This window comes from Silurus meridionalis, chromosome 27, assembly GCF_014805685.1.
Source record: "Silurus meridionalis isolate SWU-2019-XX chromosome 27, ASM1480568v1, whole genome shotgun sequence".
Taxonomy (NCBI): domain Eukaryota; kingdom Metazoa; phylum Chordata; class Actinopteri; order Siluriformes; family Siluridae; genus Silurus; species Silurus meridionalis.
This window is the reverse complement of record NC_060910.1, coordinates 10,452,997-10,479,084: the sequence shown is the minus strand read 5'-3', so window position 1 is coordinate 10,479,084 and position 26,088 is coordinate 10,452,997. Positions and strand designations below refer to the sequence as shown.

At 37.2% G+C, this 26,088-nt stretch overlaps 1 protein-coding gene across 7 annotated transcripts in view; it reads right to left on the bottom strand.

Annotated features, from left to right (window-relative positions):
• Positions 1-800: 800 nt before the first annotated feature.
• Positions 801-26,088, bottom strand: part of kank1a (KN motif and ankyrin repeat domains 1a) — a 42,653-nt gene continuing 17,365 nt past the window's right edge. For 2 of the 7 annotated variants that reach the window (XM_046841718.1, XM_046841719.1), the window contains 11 exons: positions 19,050-19,171; positions 9,978-12,632; positions 8,022-8,153; positions 7,187-7,286; positions 6,871-7,068; positions 6,685-6,772; positions 5,873-6,092; positions 4,005-4,147; positions 2,986-3,186; positions 2,711-2,809; positions 801-1,753 (listed from right to left, as the gene is read on the bottom strand). In XM_046841718.1, the coding sequence (XP_046697674.1) occupies positions 1,694-1,753; positions 2,711-2,809; positions 2,986-3,186; positions 4,005-4,147; positions 5,873-6,092; positions 6,685-6,772; positions 6,871-7,068; positions 7,187-7,286; positions 8,022-8,153; positions 9,978-12,632; positions 19,050-19,086 (3,933 nt within the window). In that variant the 5' untranslated portion in view covers positions 19,087-19,171 and the 3' untranslated portion in view covers positions 801-1,693. Of the gene's footprint in view, positions 1,754-2,710; positions 2,810-2,985; positions 3,187-4,004; positions 4,148-5,872; positions 6,093-6,684; positions 6,773-6,870; positions 7,069-7,186; positions 7,287-8,021; positions 8,154-9,977; positions 12,633-13,563; positions 13,669-16,526; positions 16,639-19,049; positions 19,172-21,724; positions 21,863-24,597; positions 24,738-26,088 lie in introns of those variants that run through there. The other 5 variants (XM_046841721.1, XM_046841720.1, XM_046841722.1 and 2 more) reach the window with 5 other exon arrangements.

The following is a 26,088-nucleotide window of genomic DNA, read 5'->3' as shown; positions in this document are numbered from 1 at the left end:
AAGGGGGCAAACACTTTTTCACACCACTGTAACCCTATGTAGAAAAATAAAATGTGGCTACACTTTTTTTCTAAATCAGGTTTTTAGGAAATAAGCCACTATCCACATATCAGTTTCTCCTAATTAAAGCATTAAAAGTTATGAAAGCCATTTAGTGAAGCATTGAATTTTTCCTATCACACAAGGAGAATGCTCCTACTTGTAAATGTAATGCATATTGTTCAAATTTGAATTATTTGCAAAAATTCTGAATGTGTTGATTTACAGATTCTGCCTCATTAAATACTTCAGTATGCCATAGTAAACCGTACATGTGTGAAACATGAACTGGGGGCTGGTGGTAACAGACATGAAAAGTAGGGTTGCATTTTAGCTTAAAGATCTCTTAGCATCATTATCCTATTTAACTAAGACATTGTTTTCATTGATAAGTTCAAGAACAGGTTCAATTTCTTTTGAAAACTGGATCCATTTGTCACGTGTTAGAGGGAAAGTATGCTTCACAAAAAATGGCCTTTACTTAAGTAAAAAAAGTTCATATTGTCTGTCTAGATTTCAAACATGGAATGAAGTTCAGGGTCCAGATCATTGTTAAAGGTTTGACTGTGAATATCAAATATCTCTGAGCAAAAAACTGTTAGTCTGGGTCATATCCAGAATTCTAAATACGACATTTAATAAGAGTTTAACAAATTGAGAAAACGGTGGCACTTATTAGGCAAATCCACTAGAGGGAAGCACTTCCACAGTTCTGCACAGTGATGTATTCAGTACGTTCAAAAATAAGAACTTATGCACAATTTTATTTTAGATAATTTTATTACTTGGAAAGTGATACGAACTATAAACACTGACTTTTCGAGAAAAGTACCATAAAGTCTTATACAAGTTTATTTGACAAAAGGGAATCAAGCCTAATATAACCATGTACTGTAAACATTTACATACCATGAAAATACAATTCTTTTTAATAAAACCTTTAATCGATAAATATATATAACTTCATGTTCCGTTAGGATGTGATAGTAATTTGGTAAATACTGTGATTATTAAATAAAAATGACAAGTATAAACGTAAAGACTGTGTTTAATCTAGATATTTACTGCAACGTTTAAAATATTGTCTGATTTTTGTAGTCCGACCTGCCACACTATGTCTACAGGGACACTGGGACTTTACTGCGAGTCATATATACAGAATATAAATATAAAGCTTCGACTTCAGCTTGTCTCAGATATCGCAGAATTGATTCCTGATTAAAAACAAAGTAATCTGTAGATACACAGTGGACACATGAAGGAGAACCTTAATACCTACAATGATGTGAATTAACATTGTGACCATGTTCCAGTTGCTATCAAAACCCCTCAATGTGCTTTGCTTGATTGTGATTTTAGGAACAAAATAAAAATGTACTGTGAAACCTGTGATACCTATTTTGTATGACCAAAAAAAAAAAACAGAAACCCACTGACAAATTTATAGTAAAAGAGAACATGACACAATAGGCAGAAAAGTGCTGAATAAATGTCCATTCACAGTCCTTGATGAATTCGGGGCATCAGGGTTTTGATGGTTTTTGAGTCTTTTCTCCAGAGTTTGAGGAGTTGCTCGCTAAGAATGCTAGGCACATATAAACTTTTATTAGCAGCAGAGAAAAAAAAAAAAAAAAAAGTAAAAGGGCTTGTCTAATCAAACATGCCCCTTTCCAGTAGGACTTGGAGAAGTCTTCCTGCTAAGTCGAGGTGTTCCCTAAAAGAAAAGAGAGAGACATACTGAAATAACATTCTGACAAGTTCAATATGATCCACCGACAAATCTGGATTTATAAAGATTATCAGATCAATTCAGCATGAACATAGGATGCACATAAGTGGCTTCATATAATCGATATGCATGCTCTATTGAAACTCTAACAGAAAAAGCAGACATGAAGTAACTTTAAGCTGGGGGTGTTCTGCATTTTTTTTTATGGCAGTACTAAAAAAGTAAGTGCAAAAACAGTTACAAAACAGGATTAATGAACCGTAGATTTATTTAGAAATGGTTGTACTGTAATGAAGCATTTCTAATGTGCTTATAGTTATTGTGGCCAACATCAGAAAACATTAATTCCTACATCTTCGGCTACCTACATGCAATATGCTTTATGAACAGATGTGTGGTTGCACAAACATCATTTTAATATACTTTACAATAAATGTTAAGAAAAAATATCTTTCGTTACAATATTCAAAGTTAAATGTTTTGCATTTTATTGTTTGAGAATACATTCAGAAAAATAAAACCAACTGAAAAGCATGTGTTCATGTGCACTCTTCTTTTTCAAAAGCACTCTCTCTATTCAGTTGTATTATTTATCATTTAGTGTAAGAGTTTGGCAAAAAACAACAACAAAAAAAACCCACACTGAGATAGCCCCATATAAAAAAAACAAAAAAAAAACAAAAAAATATACGGATTTACAGAATTATTAAGTTCTATCTGTATAATCACTCTTGAAAAATTTACATAGTGATTATCTCAGAAACTTTTTTTCTCAATAAATTACCCACATATACCAAAATGTCTCAATACAAACACTGTTGTGTTAGAAAAAGTTATGTAATACTGTACAAAGGATAGGGATCAAAAAAACATGCACTAAATGTGAGAGTATTGGGAATTGAAATGGGCAGTACTACATAGAGCAGACAGGAAGGCACTTACTGGTGACTGTGCTTTGGAGAAGTTGACATGGGCATACAGCAACACTGCAATGTCTTTATGTCCAGCTTCCAGAGCAATGGACAGAGCAGTACTTTCATCCTGAATTTCACACACATGCATAGTAGTGTATATTTCAGTAACCATTACATTCAGTTAAAGGTTTCTACTTATAATATTATTTAGTCAGTAGTTAATGCCAGTGAGCACAATGCAAATTAAAAATCACTGCTGCAAGTTCTTGTTTGTTCTTATTGACTACGTTTTCTTTTGCTCACATTGTCATGAAGTGTGGCGTCACAGCCTGGTTGGGCCAGGAGCAGCTTGACTATTTCCACGTGGCCATGCTCACTAGCACACATGAGTGCAGTGGAACCCTCATCGTCCTGGATGTTGACGTCTGCACCGCAAGCTAGCAGTGCCTTTACCATGTCCATCCGTCCATGACTGACTGCCAGCATCAGCCCTGTCTGACCAGCCTAGAAAACAGAATCGAGGAGGGAAACAAGGCCAAAAAGATTCACTGCTTACATCTCATATGTGTAGTAATTATCAGGCAATCATGTGGCAGCAGCACAATGCACAAAATCATGCAGGTACACGTCAATGGTATTGGTTTACATCAAACATCAGAATAGGAGGGGGTTTATGATGTGATCTTAGTGACCTTAATCATGTAATGGATGTTGGTCCCAGTTTGGGTCAGTCTATGCACTTAGATTGATATTCTAGGATGACTGGAGCAGAATGCAAAGAGGTCTTCTGCAGCTGTAGCATATCCACCCACTTGAATTTAGATGCACTGTAATGATGAGATGATTTCTGATCATGACAGGTGTAATGAGTACGAGTTACTATTTCCTTTCTGGCAGCTTGAAATGATCTGGCCATTTTCCTGTGACCTTTCTAATCAACAACGGTTGATATTTCACCCCTGCACTGTGCAGTGTAAACTTTGGGTAAATCCCAGATAATCACCAGTTTTTGAAGCACTTAAACCAACCTATCTAATACTAACATCAAGTCAGTGGGATCATACTTCTGTTTGAATTCCCTGCGGTTCTTGACCTGTATCTGCATTACATCATGTACTGAACTTCTGCCACATCATTGGCTGACTGAGTGTATGTTTACCAGACTGATGTATGTGTGTGATTAGCTTATTTAAGCATATTTTTAAAATGTCTAATATTTACAATTTCTACATTTTAATAATCACCCGCATCACTGGCACTTTAAAACAAAGTTTAATGCTAAATTCTTTCATGTTCAATGGACATGCTCATGTAAGACTGACCTGGCTGGCTTTTGCATTCACGTCCCCTTTGCTGAACAGCTCTTCCACCACCCTCATGTCTTTTGGGGCCTCAACAGCAGCTAATGCAGCTAGCATGATGGGAGTGTAGCCTGCCTTGTTCTGCTGATTGACGTTGCAGACATCTGTGACAAAAAGAATGGAAGCCAGATTATTAGAGAGGGTCCAGGGGCCACCCTTTAAATCAGTGTTCTGGGACGAAGGACTTCCTTTGTTAACATTCAAAAGAGGGGAAAAAAAGGAAGGTTAGGGTTAAAGCACTGATTTATTGACTGGCAGTTGGTCCAAGCTCTGAAAATAAGAAGGAAAAAGAAAAGGGGGCCTCACTTAAGACACAGGGTATCAGGTACTGGCAGAGCTCAAAAGGAAGCTGACAATGTGCTTTTCTATCTAATAAATGCCGGCACTTCATCAAACACAGCATTGTGGGATATTAATAAAAGAACTGAAGAAGAGCCAAAGAACAAAGACTTGAAGAAAGCCTACTTCTCCAGTTCTGTCAGAGGTATATATAATGAAGGATTAACAAATAATAGTATGTATTTATTGGCAGTGCAGCAGAATATATATTTTTTCTTGCATGAGAAAGCCATGTAGTATATTTATCATAATTAGCAGAATAATTGAATAAATTTTTTATTAATTTCCAAATTAAAAAAGAAAAACTATGTGGACTTTTTGAAACATCCATATGAACAAATCCAGTTGCTTCCTACCAGTTTACAGACAATCTCAAAACAATCTGCGTCCAGTCAAGGGTCTGGGATTACACTTGGCAGCCCTGAGGCGAAAGGCCCTTGTCCACAGCGTGTCATTCTATAAGGCTTTCACATACTAATTTTAATTGCAAAATTATTTTTTTGTAGTTCAGTGAGGTGAAACGTATTTCCTAGGCATTTTGAAATCTGCATGTTCAGCATTTTATAAAAAAAAAAAAGTGATGCGTGTGATGCTTTATAAATACTGTATTATTTTACAGATATTATAAATAGCTACAAGATCAAACATAACCGTGGTGCAAAAAGACATTTAGTTTTATCCTCAGTCTAAATACCGATGTTCCCCAAGGATCAGTTCTTGGTCCTCACTTGTTCTCATTCACAGAAACAGAATTTCTTCTGACTGATGTGTGATTTTTCGATGCCATACTACACATCAAACAAACACTACCTTTCCTGACCACATAATCAGAACAGCTCCACATAAAGCTGTCTTTCAGACTAATGTAACACTCTTTTTGCAGATTTACCTCATACTGTATGTTCTATACAACGCTCTTTTTTGAGGTTATTTTATTTGTCCTCTCTTATAAGTTTACTTCTCATGCTTCATGTTCTAGTAAGGATCAAATTCAAACTCATAAGAGCTCCAATACCACGTAAGGTATTTTGTGGTTAAGCATGACACACTTGCATGTATCACTGTTGTCCAACTTCATGTTTTCTCTGTTTGCCTTTTTTTTTTTTTTCTCTCTGCTCCTTTTATTAGCTTGCTTTATATATTTTTTTCAACATTTCAGCCAATGTCTATTATTGGTTATGCTTATATTGATACATTTACCCTTTTTACAACACAGACAGCTTCAGCATTACAAACCAATATTAGTTTATAATCTTTCAGGTTAACCATTTCAAGATATAATGTGCTTCACATTCCTGTGCTGTTACTGTTTTTACATAAGACACTGTGGATAAGGGAATCAGGCAACAGACTAAATACATACAATTATGCAAGGCTCTATATAGCAAAATGGTTTTAAAAACAAATTAAAAAATGGTAGCCGATCACTTCGTCCCATGCAAATGCCTTTAGCATTTTGTGTTTGCAAATATGTGGTGCTAACTGGTTACCCGCATCCAGCAGTTTCCTGACAATGTGAAAGTTGGAGTGGGAAACACTGTAGTGCAAGGCGGTGTTGCCGTTTCCGTCGGCCATGTTGACCACGTGCTGCAGCAGGGAGGGCGAGATGTTACGGAAAGCGTTTAGGTAGTCCTCCATCATAGCTGCTACTGCGGTCTTTTGACTGGACACACGGAACCACTCATGCTGCACCGTGTTCATGCATGTCCTCTGTGAGACAAATTAAAGAAAGAATTAACGCTAACACAAAACATCATTCACTGATGTGTCAGAATTCTACTGGGCTAGAAGAAGAAAATTATCCAAACATTTCTTATTCTCTAAATAAAAAGCCAAAAAAATAGAAAATGGTACACAATTCTTTTCAGCATCACAAAAACTTAAATGCAAGCAAACCCATAACGGCATAAAATCCAATCCTTACAGAGCAGACAAAATCCTCTCTTGCATTGTAATTGGCATTAACCATGGTCATTAAAGCTTTTTTTTTTTTTTTAAAGAACATCAGTTGCACATTGTTTTTGGTTCATGCTGGACTCTGCCAATGCACAGCTAGATCTGGCCCTGCACTTCCAAACTGCATCCCACTCTGATTTACGTTTCTTGTAACATTCTTTTTCACCAAATTACCCACAATGCAGCCCATTAGCCATTACCCCTTAACAGCCACAAGCAGAACAGTAAAGTGAAGTGAAGCATAAGGAACTACTCAGAACCTCAATCTGATTCCAAGCCCAAACATATTTGAGTGTTTAAAAAAAAGAGAGAATTGGGTAATGAATAAAGACATTTTTGAACTTACCAAATCTTTACTGGATAACGCCTTGGGGTCGCTCAGGTGGGTTTTAAGAACATAGCATGCGGACAGCATCTTTTCACTCAGTTCATACCTGGACAGTTGGAAGAAACAATTTATTAAACAAAAAACTTTATTTCTTCGAATGAAGAGGAGATTTGAATAACAAAGGAAGCATTTCAGACTGTCTACCTCTCTCGTGTCTCCTGATTCTCCTGGCCAGAACTTTCCGCATCTGTCTTTACCTCCTCTGCTCTCTCATTACTGAACTGATCATTCCTCCCCTCCTTTATATTTTTTTCCAGACTCTCCATTTCATCCTCTTCCCCCTCAGATCCTGAAGAGCTGCTCTCTTCTGAGCTGGAGTCATCGCTTGATGTTGATTCATACCTGGATAAACATTAATTTGCATGAAATATCAGGGTTATACCAATCAAGAAGAAAGTACAGTGCTCACAGAAATTAAATTGTAATATTTGTATACATTTTAAATATCTCATCCCCTTACCCTCCATTCACACCAACAAACTGCAGGTTCTTTTTGGTGCTGTTGGTACCCTGACGGCCATCTTTCTTCTTCATGATGGACTTCAGGGCGCTCTGGCTTCCTACAAGAAAGTAAAAAGAATACAGGTCCATGTTCATACTACAAGTATTTAGCTTTGTGAATGGTTGTTTGATATTCAGACAGGTCTTCACTTAGCCACAAGGTGGAGCACAGAAGAATATGCACTGCCAAAGTAGACAAAACACAAACAAGTCATGACCAGAACTTGATAGACACCGCCTTCTACACTTGACCACTTTGCTTGGTATGCATGGCAAACAATGAAATTTGATTGGGATTACAGGGAAATGAGCAAGTTTCCTCAAAATTTTCAACAAAAAATTACCACTCATCAAGACTAGGAGCAAACAAAATATTCTTAAACAAACACAAAATTAGGCCAAGCAGTAATGCTTAGGTTTTAAAGAAGGCCACCATATAATATTAAGCACAGGAGCATAAAAAAAAAATAAAAAAATCAACAACCAACAGTCCAAAGCCCAAACTATCCCAAACATTTTAAATACAGGCTTCTGTGCTGCCAAATACCCCAAGAGGACCTCCGCCTCTTTCCACAAAGACGAAGAAAAACACAGTCCTGTGAACTGCCAGAACATGTCTCACACATGTGGCCTCCGCCTGTCTCCGTCTGCATACATACTGTATATGGCAAAAGCAGCCATTACGGACATTTTTGACATTTTAACAGCTAAGTAGCACCAGCCTGTAGCACACAACTTCCACAAAACGTGCAAGTGTACAAATCATTTATTCACAGTATTTTATAAGATCTTACCATGTAGAGCCGTGGACATTTGCTGGTCCATATGGCTCTTTTTTGAAGCGGCACACTGCTCATTGGTCACTGTATCCTCAGCACACACACGCGCTGTGTGAGTGACCTCTTGAGAGCTGGCGATATGAGAGTCTGAGTAAAAGGAACATGGATAAGAACCACAGACATGCATAGTTATTATATAGTCTATAGTATAGTCTATATGTATAAAACCTATATATCTTGTATAGACTAAACCCACATTCCTTTGAAATAATTGTGCATAATATGACAGGGTGAATTACATGTGGTTATATAAATGACCAGTTTTATTTTTGTGCTTAGGCAAAAATAACTGCACTACATTACAAAGCCAAAGACAAGTTAGAACACGTCGACATTTACTGCAATTACTCTTGCTTTATGTTTTTGTACTGACTAAGTGTTTTTGTAGTTATAGACAATCTGATGTTTTTGCCTCCAAAAGGAATATTCTTGGCATGACATGCAGGCACTGCAGACATTTCTGTGTTTCTTTGTAAGTGGCAAAAACATAGCTATTTCTGTCTTCACAGCAGTGATTCATTGTGTATGACATGACCCCTAAAAAACAAATCCGTTCTGAATTACTGAATGTTATACTAGCAATAAAAGCTTTCAATTCTTTGGTGCTATGCCTTAAGCCTTTTACAACTTTGCTTTTAACATGTGCCAGCAAACATTTTTACATGCAAGATTTTATAAAGGCAGGAAGATACAACACTAGAATATTGCTACAGTGGGCCAACTTTTCCTTGACTGGTTTCTTATCAAACTCCAAATAGCATCTAAATTGAATTGAGAAATCAAAGTAAAATGAAATCTATTAAAAGGTCGGTTTTGTCCGAATGATTTATAATATAATGCATTTTGATTTCAATCAAGTTTGTGTAGAAGGAAGAAAGAAAATTATCTAATGAAAGAGGTAACTGTACAACATCACAGCATTTGATGACAATGACCATTCACTGCTACTGTTTTAGGTTTGTTATTGTCTAACCTCATTACATTTTGTACATCTAAATATATGTGCACTTTAACTACCACTTTATTATTATCCAATATATTTCCTCATGTTTTCTCTCATATTACTGCAAGTTGTATTTTGTATATGTTTGCAGTGAATAAAAATCTTGAATACTGGGAACCAATACTATTGAATCATTTGAAACCATTTTTAATTTCACTATCTTGAGGATGTCAGTAAGACATTGTATAATATTGGGTCAAACATTACAGTGTTATTTACAGAGTAAAGCATGTATATATAATTGACAGACTACGGATGAAAAACTTATAGTTTGTTTTTAACAGCCATAAATATTCAGCTTCATTTAAGTACAAAATATGAATGACTGAATACTGTAGCTTATTCTTCACAAAATAGGCCATGCTTAGACCGTATTCATCATCACTCCACAATGCATTACATAATATGAAGTAGTTATGAATCAGTATTACCACTAACAATAATCAAACATTTAGAGCAGGCTGCTACTTATCAAAAGAGATGAGCTCATTGCTGGTTTATGACTAAATCTCCATGCAGATATGCAGATTTGCAGGTCAGAGACAACTTTCACATATCGGGTCTTATCAATCTTAGTTGAGCACATAAGAAGAACCCCTCGTCCAACTCCACCCACCAGAGTAAAAACACCCCATGCCTTTTCAGTACATAGGTTGAAAAAGATATCATGGAGAAAATGTATTCTAAAACCTTAGGAAAGGTTAGACCCTAAAGGTTATTTTGCTTAATTTTCCCTTATGTTTTGAATGTTATTAGGTCCATCATAATGTTAATAATGTGTATTGCTGTTAAAATGTGTAGTGACTCATGGTAAGTGAGGCCTAAGAATTGCTGTTCAATTTGGTGTACCACGTGGCAAAAACACTGATATGAACATTTACATGAAATTTGCAATCAACATAACAAACCTTTTCGGGCATTTCCAGAGTCTGCTTGCAGATTCCAAAGGTCCATGTTGTTGAGATCTTCAATGCTGCCATACTTCATTACTGAGTTGATGGATGACAGAGTGGTTACCAACTCACTGTTGATAGAGTTGAACTGGGACTGTTGTGGTGGACCAAATGCATCTGCCAACTCACTGTAATTCTCAGCGAGCAACATCTGTTGCTCCTGAAGTAGCTTCTGCACTCTCTCTATATAATGATCCAAGTCAAACCGAGGACCAGCCTTGTTTTCTGAATTGACGGCCTCTGCAGCAATACTTTGCTCAACTGTCACACTTTTCTCCACTTCTTGGTTTAGGGGTAGAAAAGGGCCACATGCTATGCTCCGTGTTTTAAGACCCACCAAAAAGTTCTCATCTATACTAATAAGTCCAACTCCACTTTCTTTCGTTTTGGAACAGGTCACCTTTTCGTTAGTCTCATCTGAACCTGTGGTTCCCACTGCAATGGAGCGAGACTTTACTGTGGCCTGTATATCTTTTACAAGTCCATCGCCAACAGCGACAGTGCGAGTGTCCAATGGTACTGTACATGTTTGCTTGTCTTCAGAATTTTGTTGAGTGTTAACACAAGAATCAGTATAAACTTTGTACTCTGTGTTTGTAAAGTTATCTACAGTATTCATTTCGGTATGTGTCTGTTGAGAAAACACTGTAGGTACTACCATTACAGCGGAGTCCATTTTACTCACAGTGTCTGTCTCTGTGCTTTTTGACAATACCTTCTTAATGGGACTAACCAATACGTCCACTGTGCAATCACCACATCCAATGGACTTGAATTCTTTTGTCAGTTCAGACCTAGTCCTGAAAAGGTCTAAACTTTCCATAGCCAACTTTGTGTTGACTCCCACCTCACACTTACTTGTTTCTACCCCCACTTTCTGATGGCACATAATAACCACCTGTCCAACACACTTATCCTGAACCTCCACACGTTCTTGGACAACCCATCTATCCATTGTCAAATCCGGACCCACGGCAACATGCTTTGAGTCTGGTTTACAACAGACAGCAACACTGTGTGTCTGTGGTACATGACCTCTGCTGATATCACATTCTGCATGGTTTCCCACACCTTGACTGTTTGTGAAGACCTTGGCCTCTACTGAAGTACTGTACATTTCAGGTTTTGCCATTGAACCCTTATCCAGTTTCTTCCTTGAGCCAGCCACCTGAAGCTCGAGCTTAAGTTTGCCCATCTCCATTTCATGAGTGGTCTCTTTCAGCTGTACCTCTAATCTGTAGATCTTCTCCTTAAGGGCCTCAATGGTTTGGTGCTGTAGCTCAATTTCAGCCTCAGCCTCAGTACTCATGCCCAGCATGGCCTCAGTGACCCCAACTCCTGTGCTCCTTGTGTCCTGCTCGGTCCCTACAGCTACATCTTTGCTATGTCCAGGCAACTTCCTGTAAATTACTACATCATTCATGTTCTCATCTGCACCAACACCAATGGATTTACTCTCACGGTTCCATTGTCTTTGAAAGGCATTTTGTTTTGTACTGTGTTGTATTTGGTGCAAGGCATGTTCCGACTCCATGCTTGTATCCTGGATGTTTTTTTCTAAAGCTTGTACCTCAGCAGTCAGTTGTCGAAACTCCTGTAGCCTTTGTGAGCTCTGTTCTACATTTTCTGACTCAACAATGTGCAATTCTGAACCCGACTGAAGCTGAGCCACGGGCTCATACTGGTCAGCACTTCCTACACTGTAGGATCTTTTCCGAAAGCTCCCAGATGGGCCCTGCCCAGGTAGTTTTGAGTTCTTTATCTGTGACACCAACTGTCTCTTTTCCTCTTGCAAGACAGAGATCTTAACTTGAAGAATAGGAATGGTTTTCACCTGTTCCTCCAGCTCTTTAAGTCGTTTGAGAGCCACCAGCATCTGGTCACGAATGTTCTGAAGGTGCAGGGGGCTAATGTTAGTAACCGGTGTGGTCATACCTGAGCTCAGTGGGCTGTGACGAATTGAGCTGCCCATGGAGGATGTTAAATAAAGATTGAATTCACCATTGGCCAGATGTCCATTATATTGAATTGAATTTGAACTAGGTGAAATCTGGCTTGCCCCATAAGAGCCACCATAGGATGACAAGGAGCTACTGGAGCCCATTCCACCAAAACTGGCAAGACGCCGGCGGGGTGGCTCAGTTGCTGGTGGCTGCATAAGCAGCCGCTCCTGTTCCAGTCGCCTCCGAGTCTCCATTAGTGTTTTCTCCACCTGGAGGTTGTGGCGAGGGAGATGTGGTGATGGTGGTGGCAGCTGCTGCTGCTTGACCTCAAGAATGTTTACAAAAGCCTGGGGGGCCGCATTGACTTGTGTACTGTGGCCCAGGGAGGCTAGCTGGTTCCGAGTTGCAAAGAACTGCAAAGGAGACTGCTTGCTTTCATCACTGTTGGATGAAGACAGAGAATCTGTAGAAGTCCATTCAGCCTGACCGGACTGAGGTGGTGGCACTGACCTGGTCACTTTGGGTTTTCTCTGAATGTTCAGCTTCTTGATAGTGTTGCCCCTTTCTATGTCATCAACATATTTGAGAAAGTCTAAGTCTATCTGAAAACCATATGGGGTTTCCAAACAGTAGGGGGCCGCAGGGTCCTTGTCACCATCATCCTTTTCTATTGAGAATGAGAAAAATAAAGATCATAAATGTATATAATACAATTTCAGACAAACAAAAAAAACACATTCCTTGAATTATATGAGAAAAATCTCGTCCTCAACACAAATCAAATACAAGTTATAAGTCTCTAGAAGTAAACAATAAAAAGTAACACTTGTGTAATCTATATTTCCATGAATTTTTAACAGTTTCTGTTAACATTTTTTAATAAACCAAAGCGTGAACTCACACTTACACGAGCACATGGAAAAAAAAAATGAATGGCATAATCTTTTAATGGTGACTGGCCAACAAAATGATGTACAGCTGCAGGTAGGAACATGTTTTAACAATGTCTGGAAAGCTGCATATATCAATCAAGATGGCTCAAGGAACTAAATTTGCATTACAAGCATACAGCTGAGAAAACACAGATGTCCCATTTAAACTAATTTACGGTTTCCACTTCTCACAATGTATATAAGCAAACACCATTGAGATATTTTCGAGGCAACCTGGATAGAAATAACACTTATATGAGATCCTGCTTTCCACAATTTTGGCAAAGAGTAGGGTAGGAGGGGTGGGGTTACACGAGAACATTGAGAACAGACATCTTTTCATGCACTAAAAATCTATCTACATAATACAGCTTTGAAAATTGAACAATTCCTTCAATATCACTCCAAAAAAGTTCACATTATTACATTTCAAATACCGCTGAAGAGATTTCTGGATCCCTGACATTTTCAGCAATGTTACTTTTCAAATCTACAGTATATTAAGCAGAATTCTCTCAGTATTTGCTGCATAAAAGCTTGCAAAACATCATAATATACTTCAAAATCTTGATCGTTTCAGAAAGGCAGGTTGCCAAACAAATTCTTTTAAACCAAGAAAGAATTTGGTAAGGGAAGTCTAATTTAAACTCTAACTCTTCAACTTACCATGCATCAAACAACAGTCACTATTCCAGAGCTCCTTGTACTCTTGTGCGCAATAACAGACTGTAAAAAAACAGAGCAAGCTTCAGGCAGGCACTTTCTCAATCCTCACTCCATAAGGGGAAAAATTCCACTATTGGTATAAACTTGGCCACACTCAGCTCAGCTCCCATAGGTTGGCTACTTCAGCCATTCAGCCAATTACAAGCCTCATTCTTCTGCCTCTGCTTCTCTTGCTTCATACCCACTCTGCTCTAACAGACAAGCCTTTCTTGAAGACAATGTTTGTCTTTATAGAAACACAAAATAAAATAAATTAATAAAAAGATAACCAGAACCTTTCAAACATTTAAACAAAAAGGTTATTCTAGTCTATTGTACCATATAGACAAATAAATGTGTTTCAGATAAAATGGCTATTCAACCTCCTAAACAACAGCCATTACAGTATACGCATGACAACAATACCTAGGCTTGTTGGAAAGCAGCCAGACACTGGACAGTATGGTACAAGAGACAACTGAACTCTGACCTCAGCGTTTGCAACCCAGGAGGTCGTAAGACCTGTGACCAACAGGGCGCACCAGAGACAAGCACAACAAAAGCAGATATGAAAATACAAAACAATGCTGAGAAACACACGAAACCTATATTGTTAAATCAACTAAATTCCCTGTATTGTGAGTGTAAAAAGAATGATCACAAACAGAATTTTAAAGATGTAATACCGGTTAAAATTTAACTACTAACTTTCACACACTCTCAGTCAACACCAGACATCTGTATTAAAGAAATTGAGAATTCTCTTACAGTTCATTCCAGTTTCATTTGACCTCACCTGCTTGTTTAGTTAGACTCGTGAACAGGTCATAATGGCTCCTGATGTAAAGGAACAATGGTTTTGACAAGGCAAATGTCTAGATAACTATTTAAAGATGAGTGGCTAAAGCAGAAATAAATAAAGAGGATCAGCCAATAGGGCTACAGTAAAAGATGACCCCAAAGATAGCTCAAGCTGGATTAGCAAACACACCAGACAGAGTGGCATGATTGTGTAATCACTGAGCTGTTTGTGAACAAACTCAGATTCAACATAAAGAGAGTAATACAGAATGACTGAAAGAAGAACAAAGTGCAAGAACACACTTGATCCAACCGAGAATGAAATCCTCTAATTAGTTTTGATACCTTTAGACTTAAATAAACCACCCTGGAAATTAGTTTTTAATCTTGGTTAAAATACTAGAAGGAGAACAAAAAAGGAATAAGTCAGTGTTTGAATTTAATGAACTTTGAATAGTGCCTTTCTTTTCCTAGACACTCATCTACTTCAATGATTTTATTCATCTTTTTTTTTATAAGCAACTCTAGTAAGTTGGCCTTGGCTAGACAATTTGTCTTTACAATGAACCAAACACAACATTACTGGAAAGTAAACAACCCAAAATAGATAGCAACTGATATGGCATTTACCAGCTGTGACTGATAAGGAATGGAGCATGTGCTCAATTTTAACTCCTTATTTTCCCATTCATCAATGGGAGATAACTAACTACTAAAGATATTACTTGCAAATATTAATTTTAATTAACTTAGAATACAAAAAAAATGTCAAATATAATGTCTGCAAATAAGATGCTCCTATGTAAGAAATTCATATTTAAGACAGGACACTACTTGAACCGAAATAAAAATAAAATAAATGACAGAAGTGGTTGTTACCAGATCAGTGGCACCTGCTCGAATTGCACTGTTAATGTGAACCACTTTCAAAGCAGCTTGCATAGCACATAGCTGCAAACGAGTGAAGTTTAGCCAAGATAAATTTGAGGTATGGGGAAAAAAAAAAGACTTAAGTGCAATGTCTGCAAGTGTTTTATATTTCTATGGTTGAACCCCATGCCACAACCCCCCCACGGCCAAAAAATAAAAAGGAAAGTACATTTAGCCAAGCTATATATACTTGCTATTGGATAATAGGATCTTCAAAAGTTATAACCTTTTGACTTGTGATTATAGTGTCCTAATGAGGTCACTAAATAATCTCTACCATTAAACACATTACATATTTGGTCTCTAAATTGAATTTGTATTTTTATACTGATTATGTTTTTAGTATTCTCACTGAGAAAGGAGGCCAGGGATTAAGGGATATTTACCTCTTTAAATTTTCTATTGGTTATCTTAAATATGCCATTATTTTTTTAATTGCACACATTTGGATAACCAAATCCAACTCCTCTTTAGACCACATTGAAGTGTCACAAAGGTGACTCTCTCAGACTAGATTTTAGAGGGCCAGGTCACCTTTGACAGTGGAATCTAGCAAATGCTGAGCCCATATTCATAATGTGGGAGAAAAATAAACATTGCATGGCAGATCGTTTTACAAACTGTAAATATCTTCCAATGCATCTCAGCTTTCAGCAATGATCTTTATGGTACACTTTTTTTGTGTTTTGGTTACATTTTGCCCTTTAAATACAATACTTTTAACAGATTAATTAAGTGTGGCTTGACACAAAGACGGTGTAATCGTTAAAATTAAAAAGACTATCATTACAATACTTTAAAGTTACACAGATCATCAGTATTTTCAAATTCCCGGTACATAATTTTGACACCTGTGAAAGGTCCATCTTCGACATGACAATATGAGAAATGAAAAAATACATTTAACACTTATTAGCCAATAGAAATTAACCAATAAATAATAAAGAGATTTTCGCTGTAAAGGAATAAAGCTAAATCACCAGAACCTTCATAACCTATATGATACAAAGCATTTACTGACACATCTTAAGCTAAAAGAAGACAAACCAACCTCTTCACTTACAACTTGCGATAGAAAAGTGGCAACAGAATGCTATAAGCACAATTATTAATAAAAAATCAGGTAAATTTTTGCCTTATCATAATTCAACATTATTTCTTAACAAGAGTCCATTCTCTTAGTATGCACTCACCTCTACAAATGAATAAGAGAAAACTCCATTTAGTGACTAGAGCTGTGCAAGCGGTGCTGTAGCTGGTTACCACTGAGACACTACCCTCCCTCTCACGCACACACACACTAAACTGAGGGAAAACAAGGGCCCTTTTTTCCCTCACTCTGGTCTGGTATTTCCTGGCCCGTCCCAGGGAAACCACGTCAGCTCCCAAGGTTTAATTACCCCAGGAATTCACGTCATATTCCTACAAACAAGCTGGCTAATTAAAAAACACAACAACAATGCAAACCCTGCTTAATTGGCTGTACAGGCAGACCTCAAGATTAATACACATCCAAAGAATTTGTAAACTCCTGATTTTAAACTGACAGAGTTGCAGGTCTAAAGACTAACGTTAACAGCTAAGCCAGGTACGGGAGAAAGTTCATGTGTACTGAGAATTAAGCCTCAGTTGTTCTGTTCCTGTCTATATAAAGCGGATGGTCCATGGTAGAAACATCCAAAACGCTACCAGGTTTCAGCAATAAAAATGTGCAATATTCCATATGAGCAGTAGGATAGAAATGGTAGAGACAAGAGGAAAAACACTGCTCCGTGGTTTAAAATACTAACCAGGCCCTGTTTATTTCAGTGTAGCATCCGAGAATATAACCTGTGACAGACACTGTGGCGGAGACATCAAAAATAACCAAAGAGATGACAGGAGCTCGGTCATTGTGAATGATAACTTCTGACTGGAATAACTCTTTGAATTGACTTAATACAATTTGGCAGAGGATCTACGACTAACAACGGGTAATTGTAAGTCCCAAAATTGAGACAGGAAAATGGATTTCAGATTTTTGAATGAAATTTGAAGGGATGAAATAGGAATAAATCTCGCTGTTGTACAAATTATAGATTAACTGATTTTCAAATGTTTAAATCAAAAGGATTAGCTAGTTGCATTGAAATACAATGCAATGGCTTAGCACTGGGCAATTTATGCAAAAACCAAATAAAATGTAAATAAAATGGATGTTGTTGTCCTTTCTATTCAGTTGGCACCATTTTATAAGTAAGAATTAACACAAGCATATATTTAATAATGTGGTAGTATGAAACAAACGAAAGCAATTGTGCCACTGATAACATCTTGTGTATTACAGAACAGACATTTTTAACTAACTTTTAACAATGTACTTACATTCACTGTAGTTACATTGTGTTGAATAATTAAAAAAAAAAAATTCTAGATATTGAAAAAGTAAAATTATCCTTAACTACAATAAAGTCCTTTAAAGAGGAAAAAGATTTACTGCTGATTTAGGAAGCCATCGTAACAAAAGTAACCCTCCTCAATAGAAAGGATTCCACTATTTACAGAGCTGTTAATCAGTGACGACTCCACATTGCCCAGAGGCACAGCTTAGCAACATGCTTCTAACAAGTTCCCCGGTTTTAACTCCATTTGAAGTGTACACAACAGTCAAGAATCTTGTCCGACATAAACTGTTTTAAGCAAACAATCAAGAGTCAAAGAGGCTGAGGTGAAAATTTTTCATAATGGTCCAAGCCAGACTATTGGCTAAGAAATATATGTTAAGCAAGAGTCAACCTAAGCTAATTGTAACAGTGCTTGGGAAGTTCTGCTCAGTGCTTAAGGGAAAAAACCCTGACCCGAATTTCATGCGTTTCTAGGTAATAAGTGACAACCCACAACTAAATCTGAGAAACTAATTTTAACACTATTAACACTGGTCTTGACCAACAGAGTTGTGACTCAAGAAATAACACACAAGAAAGTCCCAAGTATTCTGAAATACTATTTCTATTTTCTTCACTCATGTGTAAAGATGTGATTGCTATGTGCACATGGCCTAGCATAGCTGCCAGGACATATTTCACACTATTATGAGAAAATCCAACACATACGCATCTGTGTGCTACAGTTAAAAATTCCTGCGTGCCATTTTGAACAATGAACAGATGGGTTTAAGTCCTGTGGATTGAAACATTTATGATAATTTTGTAGTAATTTAAAGAAGACTTTTTAATTGTGAAAAATTTCTAAATTAATAGTTTCCCGAAGAAGATCAAGCACATCATGGATGTGCAAGTTTATTATTAAGAGTTGATGGAAAGGATTTAACTTAATTTGAAAAACCAGCAAATTTACTTTGCTTGTACTGAATATTCCCATCAGTGTCCAGGGGCCAACAGAGCAAAATTGGCCGTGTCAATTCTGGGTGGGACAGAAACCTACTAGCATGTTCTTCTGAGTGGTTTATGCTGCCCTGTGATGCAGTAGTTTGAAAATATTTGGAAATTGGCAATTTAATTGCAATTTTAGCAAATGTGGCAGAAAATTAGTCATTCTAACACTTTTTTGCCACAAAATGGGGCAAAAATTAATAAATAACAGGTAATGCAAGACTGGTCAATAGCAGTGACATGTGCTCAAGAATTATAATATAATAATATTCCCATAGCTCTCATGGCAAACAGAAGGACGATTTGTAATAATTTTATCTACAATTCCTAAGGAAGGAGTCTTACCTGCACGGCTGCCGTTAAGGTGCGTGGTTTGGGCCATAGCCACAGCCAATCACTTTAAACCCCACAAAGGTGCTGAATGGGGTCATGCAAATGCCATGCATCAATCCACCTTACCATGCAACCTGATGACAGGAAACACACAAAGGTAAAAAAAAAAGTCATGCAATGCACCGTGTGTGAACACATGGTCAAAGTAAGAAAAGCTGATGGCATCCACACAAAAAAAAGCTTGTGCCAGTGTCTCACATGCTTAACATCAGTCTGGTTACATGCTTGTAATTAGTAATGATATGCACATTTCAAATGTTACATACTCACACAACAGTTAAGGTTAGTGACAAGGTTGGCATTTCTATCTTTTCTAAAGTGCCACTTCTTTTCGCTGAGATCAGACTGAACAAGCTTAAAGTCACGTGATGCAAGACTGTGGCTAAACATGCAAACACACACAAAAACCATATTATCCCAACTTTAGCCATTTTCCTGATGCCTATATCTTAGTATTGTGATGCAATAATGTTTTATGTTTGTGTTTACTTGGGTGTTTATTAAGACCTACAGATAAACAGACTTACAGATCTATATACAGACACATAGACAGATGGACAAATGGATGGATGCAAATGATCATAAAGCCTCAAGAAAATATTTTGAAGAGCACTTCAAAGGAAAGAGGAAATTATGAATGAAATTTACACACATCATTCCACTCCAATGAAACAGACACAAGTGATTCATTCAGCACTTTTGTTTGGCTTGCATAAGGGCGCAATACAGTATAAACTGAAATCAGCACATAAGGTCTTTATATCCGAGCACAGCAGAGCTCTTCTTTTTTTAAATGCTAGGCAACCAAACAGAACTCCACTTCCAGAGTGGGACCTGAGAAAGACTTTAAATAAACCTGGGTAAACTTTACAAGTATTGCGGTCAAATATAGACTGGAGCAAACTACTTTCTCGTCTTAAGCCAGCTCAACAGCTAGGTTATCTCTGTTGTGAAAATAAACAGAGAAGGAGGCAGACACAAATCTCACCAATCAGGTGCCACAGGCCCTTTGACCGTCTAATGCTGATTTTCTGACATACGATCATCAATTCAAGTGCTAAAGTCCATAGTGGGAAAGTGTCGGGGATGGTGGTCACTACTGAACACTGATGTTATCACTCACGTTAAGCATAGACACAGGCATGTGCAGATGAGGCCAAGTCTGAGTTTACACCATGCCTTATAAATTCCTGAAAAACAGCAGGATATAAAAGCATATGGCACTATTCCCAGAGGAGAAGGTCAGAACAATGCTGGATGCTAATCTTTAGAACCCGTGCCATATGCAACACACAAAATGTGTACTTCCTAAAAAAGATTAAAAAAATAATAATAAGGGAAAATTACCATAGCAGAACTAATTTACATGGATCAGCTTGATAATAAGAGCAAAGGGTAAAGGATTATGCATATCCTGGAAAAGTTTGTGGTTTTCATGCTGAAAAAGTTCGGTCATCGGTTGGTAAATAATAAAGAAAAAACCAAATGTGTTCCCTATCATTTTTAGGGTACAACATAGCACCACTGTATTCTGTTCTATAAAATCACAAACAATGAACAAAGCTGTATGTATTTAGACCATAGAAAAACACATCTGCCTAACATGGACTGCAGCAGTCCAGCTTGAGCAGTTTCAGGGTACACTTTCTCAACCACTCATTCCAAAACATGTACTCACTTCATGCTTCATTTAAGCACCTAACAATAAAACAATAAGTACCAGAAAAACCAGACAGCTATGAAATGAACAAAAATTTAAGCTATTTAAAGAGAAACTTTGCCAGAACTCCCCAGGGGCTCGTACTCGATGACTCAATAATATCCGGCCACACTCTGGCTAAAGGAAAGCAAATAACTCTACAGTGCAACTTCCTTTCCCAGCAAATGCACCAGAGTGGAAAATAAATGCAGAAGGACAGCATTAACATTAAAGTGATCATAATAATGCTGCAAATAATATTTGGTCTGGGGGAACCTTGACACACATTTCAGCACTGAATCGCTTATTGCATGTTAATCGTTTTTTTATACAGAGTACAATACCAGAAATACTGGTTCTAAGTTATTTTTCCTTTGGAGAAATGTAAAGACACATTACAATGGTCTCATATAATATGCATTTCAATATTATAAGTTATAAGTATTATAACTTTTTTTTAGACCGGAGCGAGATTCAAGATATCACAATACACCAGTTAGCAATAGTGCTCATCGTATAAGCACTCATGCAAAATGTTTTCATACGGTAAAAAAATACGCAATTTATGGATAAAATTCTAGGATAGAAATATCCGTGATATTATACACTCATATGCATTTTGAGTTTAAATCCATGAAAATTATTTCATTCTATTATTAATTGTAAAGAATCAAAAGATTGGAGGCTTTAAATATACACAAGAGATACACATAACTGAATTCAGAATAACTGACTTTGGAGTTGCTTTAGCAGTATTTATAAGTTCATCCTTCTAATGGATTTGGTTAAGTTATACCACTTTTAGTCTATGATTAAACCTAAACTCTGCCTAAAAAACAAATGCTACGCGAGTCTAAAGTTACTCAATAAAAAAAAAAAGCAATAATCAATGACAGAAATGTAATTAAAGTTGTAGTAATATACATACCGTCCTCCTTCATCCTAAAATCCCTGCAGTTCTGCAACAGAGACTACTCCGAACATAGTCCTGCACCAAAGCACTTAGTGCAGTGTTTAATGTGTTGCAGCCAGAATTAGCAGGGTTGCTGAGATTACAGTGACATGATCTAGGTCCTATATGAGGAAATGACACATCCATGACTGGACAGATCAGTCTAGCAGTCTGCAGCGTGTAAACGACCCTCAGGTATAAAGGACTAGCTTGGATGCCAAGAGCAACACCAGGCATAAACCTTTTTAATAGACATTAGGTTGTGCTGAAGAAGTTGCAAAACCATGTAAACTTGCAGGGCACACCTTTATGTACAACACCCAACTCATAAACTAATACCAGTTATGTCCTGACCTGATTGCAGGGAGGTTCATTTTAAGTTATAAATGTCTTTAAAAGCAAATCAAATTTAAATTTGAAAGAAAGGCTGGAGGTATGTCATGTCATAGGAATGCCAAAAATCTTCATAGATCATACTGGACATGGTTTGTTTGGGTCAAATAACACAATGTGTCACAGTTTATGAGCAATAAGCCAGTCCAGGTTTCTCATCCAATAATGCACAAAAAAATAAAAATAAATTAAATGTAAAAAAAAAAAAAAAATCTCTGGTGTGAGGTATCATCAATCAAGCAGCAGCATACATGTGGGCTCACATAACACATTCCATGTCTCTAAAGTGCTGAAAGAAATTGCCAGACAGAAGCAAACTGCTTCAGACGTGTGCAGGTCTATGCAAAGGATCAGATTTAGCAGGGAGGAGAAGAGCATTGAAAAACCAGGATAATGGAGTTACATTTCAAAACTCTAGCCATCGAGGCAAAACTGAGATTCTCAAAAGAAAGATTCTCACAAGAGTGAACACGCTAGACGCCATATTAAAGCTAATAATGATACAAATGCTGTATGAAACAGAATTGTTATTATATCTCGCATCGTTTTTGCTACTTATGACAAACGTCTGAGGAGCATTTATTCAACCACAGCACCAACGTTCTTTGTGTGCATAAATTAAGACAAAAATGAAGATTTGTCAAATCCTGCCTTTACCTGTCACATCTTACTAAGTCAGTGACAAAATGCAGCCAAATTTGACATCTTTCCTCTTTATATCTTGACTGTAAATTGGTGTTGAACAGTTTGTACTACTCCACACCAAACACCACCTAAATTTCTTCATGCATTTTCCTCATAACCACTTTACAATAGCTTGATCTGATTTTCCTCTACTGTATGTGGCTCTGTAGCTTGTCAGACCAAGACTTTATATTCATTGTCTTTTCACAGTTCTATTATACATTTGTCTGCTTCCTGATGTTTCTTCAGTCAACATAACAGTATGAAATGTTCAAGCACCACACCTTTAATCCCAGTTCTTGCACCACGAGTGCTGATGTGCACAGCATATATAGTCAACTGTGGAACACAGGCCATACTAATTCCCTTATGATAAATGAACAAAAAACAAAACAGCAAAATGATCCCACACAGAAAAACCAAGCTATTTTGACAACAAGCTGATACACTAGATGATTTTTAAAAGTTTGTGCTTTTTTAATTAACACGCCATAATAGGGCCAACTGCATCAAGGAAAAAAAGCAATGGGTGTTTTTAAGAAATGAAAACCAGTGATGATCTTTTGAATCTTTTTCCAAAAATCGATGTTACACAGTTAAAGCATCAACACAAATTAAATTGACCACAAACCATGACGACTATTTCAGCGCAATTATTCTAACAGAGAAGCAGACAGAGCTGGGAGTAATAATAAACCCCAGGTTAAGGGTAGGAGCAGCATTTAAAAGCTCTACCATTCCAAAACACATCGTCATTCCAGTTCATTCACCAGTTTTTTGACTTAGGACTACTGTGGTGTCCTTTGTAAACACACAGCATGGAGGCTGTAGGCTTTGAGCAAACTAGTTCGTTTAATCAGAGCGGAGATGCTTTAAGAAAGATTGGATGCGAGTGAGGTTTTACAAATGTATCTCCGGCCTTTCTTGGACAAAAGTCAAAATATGAAGAGAAAAAAAAAAGAGAAATATTGTTAACAGTAGAAACTCAGACAACTAACTGCCTTCACATTAGCAGCCACTGTGGAAAAAAAAAAGCTGCTTCATGCACCTCATAAAAGTGGTTGACTTTCCGGTGTGCATGGCTGTTTTCCAGTGATGGAAAAACTGTGTGGTGTTTACATACAAGTGGCATGTTTTCCTACCCCTCACCAGCTACCCTTACCCCACTTATAAAGACTTGAACATGAAGCCTGACTGGCAGCTATTTGTCTTTGAACGCAAGCAGCTGGAGTTCATTAACCCAACCCTGGCAGTTCCAGGGACTGGATTACCCAAAAAAAAAAAAAAAAAAAAAAAAGAGGGGAGGAGAGGAGGCCTGGACACCTGTGCATTCGCATTAGTTTTGATTGGGGCTTAGGCACTGGAGCTTCACATTGCTGCAACAAGCACACTTTTATTACCAAAGCCACCATACAGTGCCCCATCCTCTCTTTTCAAATCCAGCTTCAAAGAAAAATAATTATCTTGACAAGCGTTCAACAAAACAATGAAAAACACAGAATCAAAGACGAGTTGGTTTTTCTTCTTCCACTTTTCTGAATTACCCCCTTTCCTCTCTTCTTAAACCTTTTCTTCTGAAAGAGTTGAGCTTCCAAATGAAAAAACCTTTTCATTTCTAGATGCTAATCTAAGGCAAGAACCTAAAATACCATTATAATCCACAGCTTTTCCTATCAACATCCTATTATTCCCAAAGCAGGGCACCGCAAAGCATCTCGTAATTTTCACTTTCGGTCAAAAAATAGCTGCCTGTAAAAAGTACACTGAATTACCTGACTCCAGAAGAGCATACTGCAAATGTTATCCAAAATGTCTTTTGTTTATTCATCAAATCTTTCAGCTGTCAATCTCAATCTTCCAAAGATCACCATACGCTTCAAGCAAGACAAGGTACTCAAATTTAAAAGAAGCCTGAGAAAGTTAACAAACCAAATTTCAGTCATGCTAAATATACACCGTTTGAGCTAGATACTAAAAATGACTTTATCGTAATCTACGTTTGTCCTGATCACCATCACGCCCAATAAATAGTTCTCTTGAAGCAGCAACAGGTTTGTTTATTAATCACATGGGTGTCACATGTACATTCCAAGAAGTAATCTCACAGTATTTCTGTCCTTTAACATGCTCGTGCTTAAAAATAAACAGAACAATTTATTCTATTTAGGCAATCTATGATCCAAATTTCAACTAGAAATTGAACAATAGTGAAACTATTTTAACCAAGTTTTACAAAATATTAATTTGACCTGAGAGTAAAAAGATCCAAAAAAATAATTTAGTATTTTCAAAAGTGTTATCTGTTGATGTTTTGACTATTCCTGGATTATTATGTTTAACTGATTTCTCAATTAAATATTGAACATTTAAATAGAATATGTGGTATCCTTTCTCCTTTCTGGAAAGGTACAAGATCTGCTCAACATTAAAGCAGCATTCCTGTGGAAAAGACAGATGCATTCCTTTCTATGCACATCCTCAAGGTGTGGAGTTGGTATGCAAGTGATCGGGCTAAGCAACATGAGAAAAGCAGAAGGCACTATAAACGAAAGCTTTCTAATAGGAATCAGGAATATAAATGTGTCTGGAGGCAGGAATAGACATCCCAAAGTCAGACACTGGATTGGATTTCAATACCTCGTTCATTTATTAAAAACTCTCTCTCTCTCTCTCTCTCTCTCTCTCTCTCTCTCTCTCTCTCTCTCTCTCTCACACACACACACACACACACACACACACACACACACACACACACACACACACACACCCTTCAGAAGTCATCTCCACTTTTAAAGGAGGAGAATTTTACTTCAAGAATGTAAGGCACTCAAAATTACTTCAGCAGAAAAACACACGTTCCTATTATACTAAATTACAGGACTAGAATAAGAAAAAAGGCCACAGACACTTTACATTTCTAGTAGTCTTGGAGAAACTTGTGATTTTTTTTTCCAGGCTAATTACACATTACAAGAAACATGCAGTGTGAGCAAAACTTTTAATGTGGAATTCAAAGCAGTGTGTAAAGAAAGCTAGAAGACACCGGCTGATTAAAAAGATTAAAATGAGCATTCACTCACTAAATATAGCACCTTTGTTTTTCTTTAGGCTTGTGTGCTGAAAGGCCTCTTTCTATACAGTTCTCCAAGTGTTTTCTTGTACTGAATAAAACACTTCTATTGTCCAGTGTAGGGAGGTTAAACATCTGAGCTGACCTCATCTACAGAACACATTTAATTATCTGGGTTTTGACCGAGCTAATG